Source organism: Kogia breviceps, chromosome 9 (assembly GCF_026419965.1).
Source record: "Kogia breviceps isolate mKogBre1 chromosome 9, mKogBre1 haplotype 1, whole genome shotgun sequence".
Classification (NCBI taxonomy): domain Eukaryota; kingdom Metazoa; phylum Chordata; class Mammalia; order Artiodactyla; family Physeteridae; genus Kogia; species Kogia breviceps.
Genome location: NC_081318.1, coordinates 94,059,783 through 94,076,330, shown reverse-complemented (window position 1 = coordinate 94,076,330; position 16,548 = coordinate 94,059,783). Strand labels below are relative to the sequence as shown.

The following is a 16,548-nucleotide window of genomic DNA, read 5'->3' as shown; positions in this document are numbered from 1 at the left end:
GACTACTTGCTCTCCTGGCTCTATGTCCTTCTTAATGGTGATAGTTATCAGAGTTGCATGTTTACATTTCTTTGTGCAGGGGTTTGATTAAATGTGTCTTCTCATTCTACTGTGGGCATCGTGAAGGTAGAAACCATGCAGGAATTCTTCTCCCCATCATGTGCCCAGCCCTGGCACCTCCTGGCATGTTATAGGCACTTGTAAATGCTGGTTGAATGAAGAATAAGGACCAGCAACAGGTGATTAGCTAATTGATTGAAGACATCTCCCTTTCTAAAATATGTTTTCCAAAATAAATTCAGTGCTGCTCAGCAAGAAATCATTGTTCTGCATTCTGCTGTGTCTCCTTGAAAAGACATGAATAGCACATGTACACATGTGTACACACTCATTAATAATATTAATCATTTTAAAGCTACATCTCCTCTTTAAAAAAAAAGATTATGTGGAATCTAGACATGCTATTAGCTAACTTTGGCCTACTTATTTCCTCCCTTCTTCCGATGGTCTATGATTATGTTTTTCTGTAAATTCCTTACGAGTTCTTCCTCTTCTTCAAGCAGCCCTGAGGTTGCTAAATTACTTATGCTCATTTCCAAGGTTGTGCTCCTAATAGAACAGAAAAGCAGTAGGCATCAGGAACCAGGCATAACTTGGAGAAATGGAGACAAAGCAAAGCTTGCCTATGTCATGATCAGTGAAATCTTTGTTGCTTTGTTATGTATCTTCCAACTAAAAGCCAACTAACAAAGATTAAAAGAAGAAAAAGAGGTGCCATCTCTTGCCTTTTCACTCTGAAATATAGGCTTCCAGCTAGGACTCTCAGCTATAATTCACCATGTCCTGGATACCCTATTAATCAAATGATTAGTCATTTTGCTTTTTAAAAAAAATTTATGTAGGGCTTCCCTGGTGGCGCAGTGGTTGAGAATCCGCCTGCCAATGCAGGGGACACGGGTTCGTGCCCCGGTCCGGGAAGATCCCACATGCCGCGGAGCGGGTGGGCCCGTGAGCCATGGCCGCTGAGCCTGCACGTCCGGAGCCTGTGCTTCGCAACAGGAGAGGCCACAACAGTGAGAGGCCCGCATATCACAAAAAAAAAAAAAAAAAAAAAAAATTTATTTAAATATGGATGCCTTAATACTGAGCTCCTGAATTCTTTTGCCTTCTCAAGTATCTAACAGTCTACTCTGTTTCTTGGGTCTCTAGAAGCCTTAGGATCTACAAACAAGGGTGCCTCATCTCTCTGGTCAGACCAGACCTTGATTATTTTATTTTTATAATGAAAACTACAGGACCCCAAGAATCAGAGATGGGTCAAAGGGCTTTACTTACCCTTCACTCCCTATCGAATTACCAAAGCTTCTAGAATTCTACCTACAGTTGGGATTCTTAAACTTTCTGAATGCTTCTGGGGCTCAGTCTGAACTTGCTTCTTCCATGAAACAGAACAGTTGATAGAGAGATGCCCTCATCTTGCCCAGGTGAGAGAGCCTAGGTAAAGAAAAGAAATTATTCTTACCTCTTTTTTCACTTTCCATGTGGCAGAAATCATAGATCCATGTTTCTCTGGGTTCTATTGATATTATAGAAACATAAAAGAAAAGGCAAGTATGACTTCTAATTAAAGAAGACTTCTATCAGGGAATTGGCATGTTTTCCTCTTTTACCATAGATATGCAGCTTACCTTTTGGAAGGGGCATAGAGGGCTTACCATTTTCTTACAAGCAATTGGCAAAAGATGCTGTTCATCAATTTCATTTATTTCCTTTGAAAGGAAAAATGTCTTCACAGGCTAAATAATGTTACAACTTTATTGGGAGGAATTTTCCCAAAGCCCATGACTTTTTTTCTTTTCCTTTCTGTTTTTTGGGTTTGCTCTGTTTTTCTAATCTTCAATTCAATTGTCTTTTGCCTTAAAAAATAAGACGAATATATTCTGAATTATTTCCAAAGTAAATAAAAGATGTGTTCACCTTCCTCTTGACACAATGAAGAATGTGTTAAGACTTGCATTAATAGAAACTAATCTCTGAAAACTTTTAAACCTAGTGAACAACATCATTGGTTACATTTGCAAATTTGCTAAAAGTAAGTAACTTAAAATAATGAAAAAAAAAGCCAGGGTTATGATTCAGCATTGCCAAATTACCAAAGCTATTTGAAGAGCCAGAAAGAAATGCATTCTGATACTGCTGTATTATTTTCACAATAATAGAGGGGGAAAGGAACCTTTGTCTACAGTTATCTTTGACAATCTTCATTAATCTTTAAGATTCTTTATTCTTGTTTACTAAGAGACTGAATCCACTCAAAAGTCTATAAATATTGGCAGCAAAGTTAACCGGTATCCAGATAACCTAATCCATCTTCCCTCTTTAATGTCAGTAGAACTGAGAAGGAAGAGGTGTCTTCTTGGTATGAAGTTATAGATGTGTGTGGATTTCCATATATTTGAAAAGAAAAGAGATGTGTTGAAGCGATTGGAAAGATTAGGAAGCAACTGGGACAAGTTTTAGTTTGGCAACCTCGCAACTGTTGTGGGGAAAATAGGACTGGGCAATAGCTCAGGCCACTGGTGTTCCAGGGTTTTGAAGCCCTGGGACCAGGTCCCTCTTCTGTTTGTTGGCAGTTACCAGTGTTCATTGGCAGCCCAGCTGGTTGCGAAGAGTTTATAGAACGAGCATCTTGGAGATTTGAAGGTAAGAAGAAGAGGGCAAGGAAGGCCACAGGTGGGAACAGAGCTGTCAGTACGAACTTGACTCTGTCCTCCCAGAATCATGAGAATGGCAAATAGCCAGAGTCCTCTTACTTGTCCTAACAAAGAACATTCTGTTTGATGGTTTCAAAGATTCCCAAATAGCCTCTTAAAATGAACAAGCAAAAACATATAATATGTTTCTGGCCATCAGAATCTTCTTTATCTGATCCTCCTGATATTGAAACATTTATGCTGAAGAAAAAAATCAAGAAGTTTTGAGAAAGATCTGAGAGAGACACCTTATGAAGGTCAAGTGACCAATCAAGTGAATGTGGCTTCCAAATAAATATTAAATCTCTCTTGAGTTTTCCTGAAACGTTCTGTATTTCAGTGCTTTGGTATGAGATGCTGGTACAAGAAACACCTGTGCCGTTTTTCCCAACAGTAAGACCAGATTCCGATGGATCCAAGAGAGCAGTTCACAGAAGAATGTGCCTCCCTTTGGTTTGGATGGCGTGTACATATCAGAGCCTTGTCCCAGTTACTGCAGTGGCCATGGGGACTGCATTTCAGGGGTGTGTTTCTGTGACCTGGGGTACACTGGTAAGGCTGCAGACATGTCTGATGATTTGTTTGTAAAATATTCGTCTCTAGTTACTATATTTCATGTTACTTCTTCCAAGGAAATAGATTCTGAGTTTATTCTTCTTTAAGTCCTAATTGTAGGAATTTGTAACTCAGGCAAATGAGGTGCTGAGATAGTTTGTAGTCTTGAACTGCCTAAGAAGGAAACCCATGACAACACAAATTTCATTCCTAAAGTATATTTATTTATTAGTAATAATAAAGCTAATTAACATCGCTTGAGTCTGTACTTCATGCCAGGCACCATAGTAGGTGTTCTTATTTCACCTCATTTAATTCTAGCAATAAAGAACCCTATAGTGTAGTACTGTTATTGTCCCTGTTTACACTTGAGGAAACTGAGACACAGAGAGGTATAGTAACTCTCCCAAGGTCACAAAGCTAGGAGTTGCTGGAGCTAGGCTTCAAACCCTGGCAGCCGAGCTCTTAACCACTTGGCCGCCTGTGCTCTTTACATTGCTTTTATATAAAATGTAATTGTATACATTTAAAGTAAAAATCAACTTATGAAATGATAAATCTAAGACTTCCAAAAGAGAACTTTACAAGAGAAGTATTTTCTGACCACAGTCACCCTTGGATGTTGCCACAAGCAAAATAAAAAGGAAGCTGAGATTAAAGAGTAAAATTGGAGAAAATATTATAAGCTCTGAAATCTTTTTATAGAATTTTTCCTGGAGGGAACTTCAAAGGATCCTTCCCAGCTTTTCAGTGCTCTGCCCTTCATCTGGTGCGTGACCAAAGACAAACATATGTTGTTGCAGGCCTTCTGTAGAGAATGCTGTCACTCGTGGTTTCAGGGTGTTTCTTTTAAATCTGGGATTAACTCCCCTTATTGATCCACTAATACAAAGAACAACTGAACCAGTTTTGTTGTGGACAAAATCTATTTCTCAGTAACAAATCCTCTGAGTAACAAGAATCATGGAAATGTGTGGTTCCTGATGCCTCTCTGTTTAAAAATTTAAAACTATAGGAGCAGAATAGTGTTTTTGATGTTAGAAGTGATGGCTGTATTTCAGGCAGATGATTGGGAGATTCAAATTTTGATGTGGTTTCTTTCCCCTAACACCTGTGGCAATGCTTCTTTTGCCCATGCACTGAATGTACCTTCCAATGTCTCATGATTTTAACAAAACCTCTCTCCTGTGTGTTTCTTTTCTCGGAAGCCACACAAGGAACCTGTGTGTCTATTGTCCCTAACCACAGTGAGATGTTCGATAGGTTTGAGGGGAAGCTCAGCCCGTTGTGGTACAAGATAACTGGAGGCCAGATTGGAACGGGCTGTGGAACACTTAACGATGGCAAGTCTCTGTACTTCAGTGGCCCTGGAAAAAGGGAAGCAAGGACCATCCCTCTGGACACCAGGAATATCAGGTGAATAGTTAATTGGTATACTTCTCCATGAACATAGTACTTACCGTGCCATGTGTTCTAACCTACAACACTCTGTTCTGTTATTGAGGGTTTACATAGTAATGTTTCTCTATATAGATTCTGATATATAAAAATAAAGCATACTTTTATAATAAAATAGGCAGTTTCTGCAAAACTTATACTCCAGTTCATTAATCAGCATACAATCATCACCAAGGCCTGTGTGTCTAATATATGTCAGCTTGGTTTTCTAAAGTTCTGTCTTATTATGAAGACTATTTGGTATTAATTTTAATATATTCCAGGAGAAACAAAGAATTTTTTTCAATTTTAAATTCTGTGTCTAAAAATGTCATGACCCCCTTTTATCTAAGTTTATTTGTATTCACTTATTGAACACTGTTCGAGAAATTTAAAATACCGACACTGACACCTACTGGTAAAATAAATAACTGCTTAGTTTTAAGGGCAAATGAAATAGTAGCACACCTAAAATAAAACTGTGTGTTTTTATTTTTAATCAAACTATTTTAGAATTGGAAGAAAGGAAACTAAAGAAATGTTTGAAACTTTTAGACCTTCTTCTCACTAAAATCTGGGGTTCTGTGTCATAGTTTTTCTGCCTTCAATCTCTTTCCCCTTCCTTCTGAGTCTTTCTCACAGAGGTGTGCCTGCCATGTAGGTTGGTTTACTGTGGACTGAGACATGGTTTACATCACACTGAGTGTCAGTTGTGAAAAATTAAACCATCTGAGTCTAAATCAGTAATACAGGTAACTATCTGGCCCTAAACAAATACAGCATTCAACTTTTTTTTTTTTAACAATGTTTTTTGTTGCTGTTGTTGGCTACATTGGGTCTTCGTTGCTGCGTGCGGGCTTTCTCTAGTTGTGGCGAGCAGGGGCTACCCTTCGTTGCGGTGCGCGGGCTTCTCACTGTGGTGGCTTCTCTTGTTGCGGAACACGGGCTCTGTACACACGGGCTTCAGTAGTAGCAGCACGCAGGCTCAGTAATTGTGTCACATGGGCCCTAGAGCACGCGGGCTTCAGTAGTTGCGGCGCGTGGGCTCAGTATTTGCGGCGCCCGGGCTCTAGGGCGCATGGGCTTCAGTAGTTGTGGCGCGCGGGCTCAATACTTGTGGCTCACAGGCTGTAGAGCACAGGCTCAGTAGTTGTGGCACACTTGCTTAGTTGCTCCACAGCATGTGGGATCTTCCTGGACCAGGGATTGAACCCGTGTCCCCCGCATGGGCAGGCAGATTCTTAACCACTGCACCACCAGGGAGGTCCCAGCATTCAACTTTTTAATGTAGATTTTTCCTCCTGAGTTTCCAAGGATAGTGTCATCTCAATTTAAAGGAATTCCCATTTCAGTGATTTCGTTAAATCATATCAGACTGTCACAATGAAGTGGAATTAAACTGTTTCCTTTTGTTCCAGTAATTATTCCAGAATAAAATTAATGGTCATATTAATTAACTTTTTCAAATGGTTACAGAATTAACTTACTATATAGTCTTCGTAGTTTCTGTTTGTCATATGCCCTTCGAATTTAAAAGTAGTGCCTAAGAATTATAGGAGTTTTACTTTTTAATGTGTCAAAAACAAAGGACTAAATCTCTTCTGAGCTCATCTATTTGTAAGTAAACTGAAGTGTTTTGGGATTTTTTCCCCCAGACTCGTTCAGTTTTATATACAAATTGGAAGCAAAACTTCAGGGATTACCTGCATCAAACCAAGAGCTAGAAATGAAGGTAAGCTGCTATATTTCCATAAAAATTACAGTTACTACTAGCAAATTAGTTCTTTCTCCTCCCAATGTTTGGCCGGGATTTTGTAAACTGAAACACTACCTTAAATCATTCCTTCTCTTCTCTTCTCCATCACTGAGTGGGTAACTGCATAGATCCTTGGTCTCTAAGAGTCCTCATCCAGATCCTTAAGCCTGTAAACAGGGAAACCTGTTCCTTTATAATTTTACACGGGAGGAAACAAAATTGCAGAGACTTTTACATTCAGCACGGTGTAGGTCTAGGAACTTGTTTGCATAAGGTATTACTGAATGCAGATCATACTCTGCTTCCCTCCCGTAAGCATCCTGAGGGTACTAGAATCCTTTGGTGGAAGGAGCAGTTCTTGTAATAATAAACATGAACTTTTACTGAGTACCTACTATATGCAAGGTACTGTACCAAGTGTTTTATCTGTTAATGCATTTAATCCTCACCATACCCCTTTGCCTTAGGTACTATTTTTTTTCCTATTTTACACATGTAGAAGCTGAGGCACAGAGAGGTCAAGTAACTTACCCAAGATCATTCAGTCAGTAAGTAGATGAGCAGGAAGTCAAACCACTCATGCCGGCTCTAGAGCCTATGCCTTAACCACCATGAACACTGCCTCTCTCCTTGCCCAGAACTCTACTCTCTCTAGGCATCCATACCATCTTCTGCCTCCGTGATTCAGTGCTGAAAGAAATTCATAAGGCTTGAAACATACATAAGGTGGCCTTCAGTTGCTCTACAGATATGATGGGATTCCTTAAGGGACCCCGCATATGAGTTGGTTCCTGGTACAAAATCCATGAGCTTCTCAGACGGGTCTTCCTCCAAACATTGATCTCGTGAATAGCATGTGAAGAATTTTGCAGCTTCTAAGTTTGTTATTCTCTCAGGCATGACTATGTAAAACATATTGGATTAAACAGTATAGCACCTGTTAGTCAACAGAGCTACCAATAGCTCTGTTCATCAATTCTAAATGTCCTTGGCTGTATCATCAGTAACTGAAAGCTTCCATGACTTTTTCTAAGTATCTCGGTACTTTTAGTCTAGTAATTATCCAGATACCTGTTTACTGAAGCAGCGGTCTAGAAACGTATATAGACTATCTTGCATTTCCTAATCTCTTGAGAAACATTTATTAAGAATCTGCTCTAAGCTAGAAACTGTTCTAGGTGGCACCGATATAGTGTCACTGAAAGACGGATGCATCAGTCATGATGAGCTAGGTTATGGTGCAGTAACAAACAACCCTCTAAATCTCTGTGGGTTTAAACAAAAAAGATTTGTCCTTTGTGCTGCATTTTTCTCATGGGTCATCTGAGATCCTCATTCCAGCACCTAGGATAATGAAACAGCTGCTGGGTAGCTTCTGGATGTTCCCAGCCATGTGGCAGAAGGAAAGAGAGTGTGTGGCAAAGGGGACAAGAAAGGCAGACTACCACATGCCAAAATGGGAAGAATGAGTGGGGCAATAATGAGCATAGCAGACAGAAGCCCTGCCCTTAAGGGAACTTACATTCTAGTAAGAGGAGTCAGCAAATCAACAGTAAAGAAAAGAAATAAGCAAGATGTTAGATTGATGGGCTAGACAGAAATAAATAAGCAGATGAGATGGAAAGTAAACTTATGCAGGGGGATGCAGATTTCGATAGAATGGTCTGGGAGGGGCCTCACTGAGGAAGTGACATTTAAACTGAAATCTAAAGGGTGAAAAGGAGCCAGCACAGGAGGAGCTCAGGGGAAGTTTTCCAGTCAGAAGAAACAGCAAAGGCCACGAGGTGGAAAAGAGTTCTGGTATTAGAGGAACAGAAAGAAAGCCAGGTGGCCTGGGGCACGTGAAGGTCGAGGAGTGCTTGGGGGCGAGGGGCAGGAGCCCAGTCACGCAGGACCTCTCTGGCCGTGGTAGGGTGGTGGGGTCGGAATCCACTGTCAGGGAAACCAGTTGAAGGCTTTTAGGTCAGGAAGCGAGGTAACCTGATTTAAGTTTTTACAGGATCACCCTGCAGAAACAATAAGTTCAACTTATTTTGAACTTTTTTGCACAAAAAGTTCAAAGCAACGGAGTATTTCTAGAGCACATTCTCCGCCCACACAGAGACAGGAGCTTTGAGGGATGCAAAGGTAGGTGGGGTCCTGTCCCAAGACATTGCTTACTGATTGGAGAGGTAGAGCACTTTAATTTGTCCTTAACCCTTGTAATAAAATTATTATTCAAAAATAGTTTGTGGTTGGCACAGTGTAGCAACTGTGTGTATGTGCATATGTGCATGACTCTTCTGAAAATTATGAATCCGTACCCCTATTTGTATATGAGAAAAAAAAGACCAACTCTGGCCAGAGTACAGTGGGAAGCATCCACTTACTGACCTGAAGCTCTGCTCTATATTTAACCTCTGATTACAAATGCTCTTGTCTGCCCTATTGGGCTTATTCCCTTAGGATTCCTTTAAGAACACAACTTTTTCTCAATGACTCTGAGCCATTTTCTTGAACTCACTGCTGCCTGTGTAATTTACATCCCACAGGCATTTCTTAGTCTTTTGTTGAAAACTGGTTGTTAAAATGTAAATCTGCCTAAATCCTTGAACAAATCTCTTCTAGTGATGAAAGTAACAATTTTTTACATCCTCAAGCTGAAGCCTCAATTTACATATTTGGAATTAAAATCAAAATTAGGCTATTTTCAATAAGACTGGGAAGATTGTAGATGGAATTGTAATTTTAAAAGGGAAATGTTTTATGTTCCTTAAACACTCAGTAGATGAGCTAAAATGGCTTGGTTTATTCATATGGACAGTTGTTCAGATGACACAGCTAAAGAGGCTCAGCGATTGATATAAAGTATGGATATTGCTGTTTCCCTGTCTTGCATTTCTCCATTCTTTCATACTTATCTGCAAGGCATTTCATTGTCCTGCAGAATTGGGGCCCTCATCTCTGTAGATCTTGTGGCTGCCTGAAGGTATAAGTGACATTCCTGAAAAAGTTAATGAGGAGAAAGGCAGCAAGCAGAAACCAAATGGAGTTTCTTGAGCCGTGTTTCTCATATCCTTGTGTACATCTGAATCCTTTAGGAGGCTTTCAAATGCAGATTCTGATTCAGTAGGACTTGGATGGAATGCTGCGTAAAAAATTATTCCAAAACTGAGTGGCCTAAAGCAACATCTGTTATCTTCTAGTTTCTGTGAGTCGGGAATTCAAGAGCAGCTTTGTTGGGTGGATCTGGCTCCAGACCTCTCATGAGGCTGCATACAAGATAAAAGCCAAGACGGGTGCAGTCATCTGAAGACTCAACCAGGGCTGGAGGATCTCTTTCCAAGATGCTCACTTACATGGCTATTGGCAAGAGACCTCAGTTTCTTTCAGTGGACCTAGGCATAGGCTGCTTGAGTGTCCTTACTACCTGTCAGCTGACTTTCTTCAGAGCAAGACAACCATGAGAGAGCAGGGAAGAAAGTGCAAGAGCCTTTCATGACCTACTCTCAGAAGTCACACATTGTCGCTTCTACGATATTCTATTAGAAGCAAGTTACTGAGTCCAGCCACACTCAGAAAGAGGAGAATTAAGCTTCGCGTTTTGATGGGAGGAGTGTCAAAGAATTTGTGGACATGTAAAAACACCACAGGTAGAGCCAGTTTCCAGGTGATGCAGGCACTGGTCCTTGGACCATACTTTGAGTAGAAGGTGCTAAAGGACCACCAGTGAGGTTTTAGTCTTGTGATGCTTCATTTCTGGTACTATATCTGCTTTCTGAATAGATCACCCAGATAACTATCTAAATTATTCATTTTCTCTCCCTCTTTCTGTCTCTCCTATGTTATTAAATGTAAACCATATCAAACAAATTAATATCCACAAGAAAAACTATATTTTGAGAAAACATCGAGGGTTGGAGACTGGAGTTTTCTCAGATGCTCCTCACCTTGACTAGAATAAAAATGAGAAAGAGGCTAGCTTCAGTCTTCTTCATGAACTTTGGTGTGGTTCTCTGCCTTCTCCAACACATGGGTCTCACCTCCACCCACTGAAGCTCCAACTGCACATGTCTACACGCATACACAGCATACTGCCTCCCCACAGAGTTCCCATTCTTTGAGCTGTTTTTATCCTCTCATCGAATACGATGATTTCTTCTGTGTTAAATATGGTAGGATTAATTCTCCTAAGATTTCCAATTTTTTTGCATGTTAGTCATTATTATTTCTGGCATCACCCCTTGTCAAATGTGGTGACAATAATTCCATGTAATATCAATTAACCTTAAAAGGCTTTCTTTTAGTTCTATATTTTATCATATTATTTCTTGAACCTTAATTTTAGTAAACTCTTTGCTATGCAACATGACAGAGGGATTGAGTTGTTCTGGTTAGTCAATAATGAGGAAACTAAAAAGTTATTGTAAGAACCATGAATTATTACAATTACAGAAAGGTTAGAGCATAATAAAATTAATGTAACAAATACAACTTTACTGAACATAATCTCTGTGAGTACTCAGAAAGCACTTCAATATCCCCAGTCATAATTATGAATATGCAGTGCCAGTCTTAGGAACAGTTATAGAACAGCAACTAGATAGATGCCAAGAAAGCTCTCTGCCCCCTCATCAAGTAAAATATATATTTTTATTAATTGCTAATGATCATATATATATATCCTGTTGATTCCTTCCATTTCATCATTAGCAATTTTTTTCCTTTGCTTTCAACATTACCCTTTCCCTGTGTCCTCTTTTAAAAGAAAAAAATTTTCTGGGATAGGTAGCAGGAATAGCACACGAAGTATCTTAAACTTTAATGTGCATTTCCCTAAATCACACCTGGTGACACAGGCAAGGGGAGGTGGGGTAGAAGGGGTAAGTGAAGGGGAAAGGTGACACAGAGACTAAGAAAGGTAGAACTAGAAAGGTAGAACCATCGGATGGGAGTGAGTTCCTCTGCTTTGCTATTTAATAACTTGTCTTTATTCAGTCTTCAGTGACCAAGGTCTGACAAAGTGTGAAGGGCCAGTAAAAATTCTATTCTGCTTAACAGAATTTCAGATTGGGCTGTGCTTCCTATCTGGTACATTGGTGGCAAAGAGCACTTCTTGATTTTGTACTAGGAGATTGAGATATTTTTTCTGAGTATATAATAATGATAAGAGACTTCGTAAAGTTCAGGACAGAATCTAAAATTCAAATACGTAATCTGGAGTGGATTTTTATGTCCTCCTCACCAACCTACTCATCATTCATACAAAGCTGAGTGGTCTTTAAAAGAGCTTATGTATTTTTTTCCCCTCACTTCCTAGGAATCAGTGCATTAGAAACTGTCAAGAAATTGATGAGCCTTCAGGTCTACTGATTCATTCCTTGGAAGTTAGATGAATGTGCCCTCATCCTATGAGATGCAATCTGAAGTTTCTCCTGCAGTCTTGCCATTTCAAAAAATACTGTTCCTTGCCTTTTTGCTTCTAGGAAAGCTGTCTAAGTAACTGGATTTATGTCTTTTAACTCAGGGCTTGTTGTTCAGTATTCAAATGACAATGGGATACTCTGGCATTTGCTTCGAGAGTTGGACTTCATGTCATTTCTGGAACCACAGATCATTTCCATCGACCTTCCACGAGAGGCAAAGACACCTGCAACAGCTTTTCGATGGTGGCAACCCCAGCATGGCAAGTTACTGCTCACCCCAAGTTTCCTGGTAGCATTTAGATCATCCAGTTAAAGGCACATTGTACTGTGTGTTTCTTAATTTGCTGTCAATTTCTAGATAATTTGATTTAAAACCACAGTCATAAAGATATTCATATTGCTATATAATGAACCTTCTCTAACTGCCTTTATTCATTCTGATTTCAGGGAAGCATTCAGCCCAGTGGGCCTTGGATGATGTCCTTATAGGAATGAATGACAGCTCTCAAACTGGGTTTCAAGACAAATTTGATGGCTCTTTAGATTTGCAAGCCAACTGGTATCGAATCCAAGGAGGTCAAGTCAATACTGACTGTCTCTCTATGGATACTGCTCTGATATTCACTGAAAACATAGGTATACATTTTCACCAGATAAAGGGAGAATATTTAATTAACTGGAGGATTAAATTAACTAAAACCCAAGAGCAGATTCTCTAATGCAAAGCTGTGTGCCTAACTGCCTGTACTGAAGGGGGCTCTTGGAAGTAAAGACCTGTGTTGTCCTTTAATGTAACTTGGTGAGCCCAATAACAGTTTTTGCAGGAACTGTCTTTTATGGCATGCATAATATGACTAAGGTTTCTTAAAAGTGGGGCAAAAGTACCTATCTGAAAACATTCCTATGTTTCATAATTTGCAGAATTACAATTTGCAGACTCTCTATTAGCCTGTCTCAAGGTGGTAAAGCTTTTCAAGTTAGCAGCCTTCCATATTTCTGAGTCTATGCTAACTAGATAAAAATAGTCAACGTGAGATGAAAAGCCAAAGCACATGTGAGACACTATAGATAAGACATGATTTTTGTTTGCCACTGGAAGCATGATGAGCAGACACACCAAATAAGAAAAGAGCACAATTATGTGTTGCCATTAAACTTTTCCTTTTTTGTAGGAAAACCTCGTTATGCTGAGACCTGGGACTTTCATGTGTCAGCATCGACTTTCTTGCAGTTTGAAATGAGCATGGGCTGTAGCAAGCCCTTTAGCGACTCCCACAGTGTACAGCTCCAGTATTCTCTGAACAATGGCAGGGACTGGCATCTTGTCACCGAAGAGTGTGTTCCTCCAACCATTGGCTGTCTGCACTACACAGAAAGTTCCATTTACACCTCCGAGAGATTCCAGAATTGGAAGCGGATCACTGTCTACCTTCCACTCTCCACCATGTGAGAATTGTCATTTGGCTACATGTCAGAACTTCAGGTTTCTGTCACCTAATTGGAAAATAATTATGATGCCACTTGGCAATTCTATTACTCTCTCATGATAATCATGCATGGAGTATCCCGGGGGGAAAGAAAAGTTCAAGGTGCTTGGGTAACAATTTTTAAATGTGGTTAAGAGTTCCTAGAGTTTTCCAAGGCTGAACGTTTCTGTTCTTCAGCAACTTGAAGGCTGCCCACCAGATTCAGTTTTTAAACTGTTGTAAAAACAAATATCTACCCAATAACCAGACTGATACTTATCCACATGAAGCAGTTTGTGAAATCATCACATGTGGAAGAGTATCCTTAGTTGTTTGGTTTCTTTTTTAATCTCAGTACCGGAATAAGAGTAAAAGGTTCTTTCTTTGGGGATGCTCATATCCTTTTACATCTTTCTTCCCCTCCACAGTATTTCAGATCACATTCAGGAGTTATATTAGGGCTTACAGCAGGCTCCCACTTTTGTGGTTTAGGTATTTGCATAATTGGGGGATCTTTCTAGGAACCAATGTGTACTATGGTGGGTGGTAGAGAATGTACCATCCTGGGGCTGCTCCCCGCACATCCCTGTATCTCCCTTCCACTGCTCTGCTCTGAATTGTAGGCAAATTGGCCTCTGTAAGCTGCATTTGCCAGCTGCATGTGTTTGCTGGCTTCCTGATAGATTTAGAGAGTAGCAGATACTGGCAAGAAATTGGAGGGTGGAAATAAAGTTAAACCAGGGTGTTCCTTCCCCTCCCTTTCTATCTCAAGTACATCTTGGCTAACTTCAGCAGCTCCAGCTCCCCCGAGATGTCCTTCCTTGTGACACTGGCCCCTGGGCACTAACCACATCTCCTCTCGTGTCCCTCCATCTTTGGACCTGTAGTGCTTCCTGACTTTGTTAAACTCTGGTTTCCGCACTGCCCCCATGCTGTGTCATGAACTGTGCATCCAATTCCTTGTGTTAAATTCCCTCTGTGTTAAATATTTACAGTGGTTTCCATTTTCCTGGTTCAATTTGGATTCAGAGAGGCACAAACAAGTGGCAGGAACAAAAACTAAACAAACACAGGAAATCAAAGCGTTTTAGTATATAACCCAAAATAGTTTCCTGTGGACCCCAGAGCTTTAAAGAGTGCTAACTTGTAGCTCATTTATTCACTTTATTTTTATTCAACAAACATTTATTGAATATCTAGTATGTTTTAGATCTCTGACACAAAATAAATAAGTTAATGCCAGGATCCAAATATATTATTTAGGGTAACAGGTATCTAAACAGTTATGTTATAAAATGATAACAGAAGCAAAACCCAATGATATTATTGAAACACAGGGAGATACTACCTAACTCAGTTTGGGGAGATTGGAGGGAGCTTTCTGGAGGAGCTGATGTCTGAGCTGAGTCTAAATAAGTGAGTAGAGCTTGTCTGAGTGAAAAGGGCTCGTCGTGGGGGAGGGGCATATGTGCTGCTGTAAACCGAAATAGAATCCCTGAGGCCAGAAGAAAGATGAGTTTATGGGGAAATGCAAGAATTCCATGCTATCAGAATATAATTGTGAGGCAAGAGGGGAAGATGAGGCAAGGGAAGAGGGCAGATGATGAAGGGGCCCTGTATTTATTAGCAGTTTGGCCTTGACATTGCATGTGTTGGGGAACCATTTCAAGGGTGTTAAGCTGAGTGTTGATGTGACTAGATTTCTGTTTCAGAGCCACCATGCTGGCAGCTGTGTTGCATTGGAGAACTTGTGTAGGGGAAACTATAGCACTTGAGATTTTACTGTTGAAATTCCACTTCAAGTCAACTGTGTTCTATTTTCCAAATAACTAACACATTTCTACTGTGCAATCTGTTCCTAAATGAGAGCCTGCTGTTTGGTAAGACTGCACATATTTCTGGATAAAGTGGTCTTCTGACAGTATATTCCAAATAACAGATTGAAAATATAATAAAAAACATGGGAGTTCATCACATCATTCTAGTCTTCACCTTTAAGGGAGCCAGGCCCTCGGGAACCAAAAGAAAGGCAGAAGTTGGATAGGGCTTCCATTTACTACCTCAGAAACCATTTAGGGAACAGTAGAACGGAGACCTCATGGCAAGACCTTTGTAAGATTCCAACTTACACTCACGTTTATCCTCCTCAGTCTCTTTCCCAGTACTGAAAAGTAGAAAAGCCTGAAAGCAAAAACTAAGGTTCTGCATGTAGTTCAAACACAGAATAGATTGATGGTTCAAAGTAACTCTCCCATCTCACATGTGTTCAGAGGCTCTTGTATGAAAGAATTGGTGAAATATTTTTAAAGCCTGTTTTCTTCTCTCCTGTTTGTGGGTCAAGAGTAGACAACATCCATTACTTGGTATGAAAACAAAGTGTCTCAAATAAAGAGGGAACTGGAACCCAAAGAGGGCACTTTAAAGGGAAAGAATTAAAATAAATGTTTTCGTGCTTTGAAGGTTGCCCTTCAAACCAAGTGTGGTTTGGTTTTTTCTTAGTCGTTTTCTTTTGTTTGTTTGTTTTTGCTTAGCTCTCCCAGGACCCGGTTCAGATGGATCCAAGCCAACTACACTCTGGGGGCTGACTCCTGGGCTATTGATAATGTTGTGCTGGCCTCCGGGTGCCCTTGGATGTGCTCAGGACGAGGGATTTGTGATGCTGGACGCTGTGTGTAAGTTAATAAAACTGGCAGTTTCTTTCTTTGTAATGCAGAGATAAAGATGGCTTCTTGATCTCACGACAAATAATCCCTTTTGTCCACTCATTTTTTTCGTAGGTGTGACCGGGGCTTTGGCGGAACCTACTGTGTTCCTGTGGTTCCTCTGCCCTCGATTCTTAAAGATGATTTCAACGGGAACTTACATCCCGACCTTTGGCCTGAAGTATATGGTGCAGAGAGGGGGAATCTGAATGGTGAAACCATCAAATCTGGAACATCGCTCATTTTTAAAGGGGTCAGATAAGATTCTTCTTCACTACCACTGAATTCCCTGCTTCACTCACTGCTCCACACACATGCATTTCTGTCCAGATGATGTATTATTTTATAGACAGTTATTGTCTTCTAGGACATATCATGGTTTTAGAAGTCAGGATGGTGGTGGTTTGGGCAGAAGAAAATGAGGTATAAATTGGAAGAGAGAATTAGGGGCCATCTGGACTGCTAGTAATGTTC

General features: G+C 40.2%; 1 protein-coding gene across 4 annotated transcripts in view; it reads left to right on the top strand.

The window, feature by feature from the left end:
- Positions 1 to 16,548, top strand: part of RELN (reelin) — a 539,216-nt gene that overhangs the window by 442,752 nt on the left and 79,916 nt on the right. For all 4 annotated transcript variants that reach the window (XM_067042797.1, XM_059074483.2, XM_067042796.1 and 1 more), the window contains 8 exons: positions 3,148 to 3,305; positions 4,517 to 4,724; positions 6,401 to 6,477; positions 12,008 to 12,166; positions 12,354 to 12,542; positions 13,079 to 13,352; positions 15,904 to 16,044; positions 16,150 to 16,327. In XM_067042797.1, coding sequence (XP_066898898.1) covers positions 3,148 to 3,305; positions 4,517 to 4,724; positions 6,401 to 6,477; positions 12,008 to 12,166; positions 12,354 to 12,542; positions 13,079 to 13,352; positions 15,904 to 16,044; positions 16,150 to 16,327 — 1,384 coding nt within the window. The remainder of the gene's footprint in view (positions 1 to 3,147; positions 3,306 to 4,516; positions 4,725 to 6,400; positions 6,478 to 12,007; positions 12,167 to 12,353; positions 12,543 to 13,078; positions 13,353 to 15,903; positions 16,045 to 16,149; positions 16,328 to 16,548) is intronic.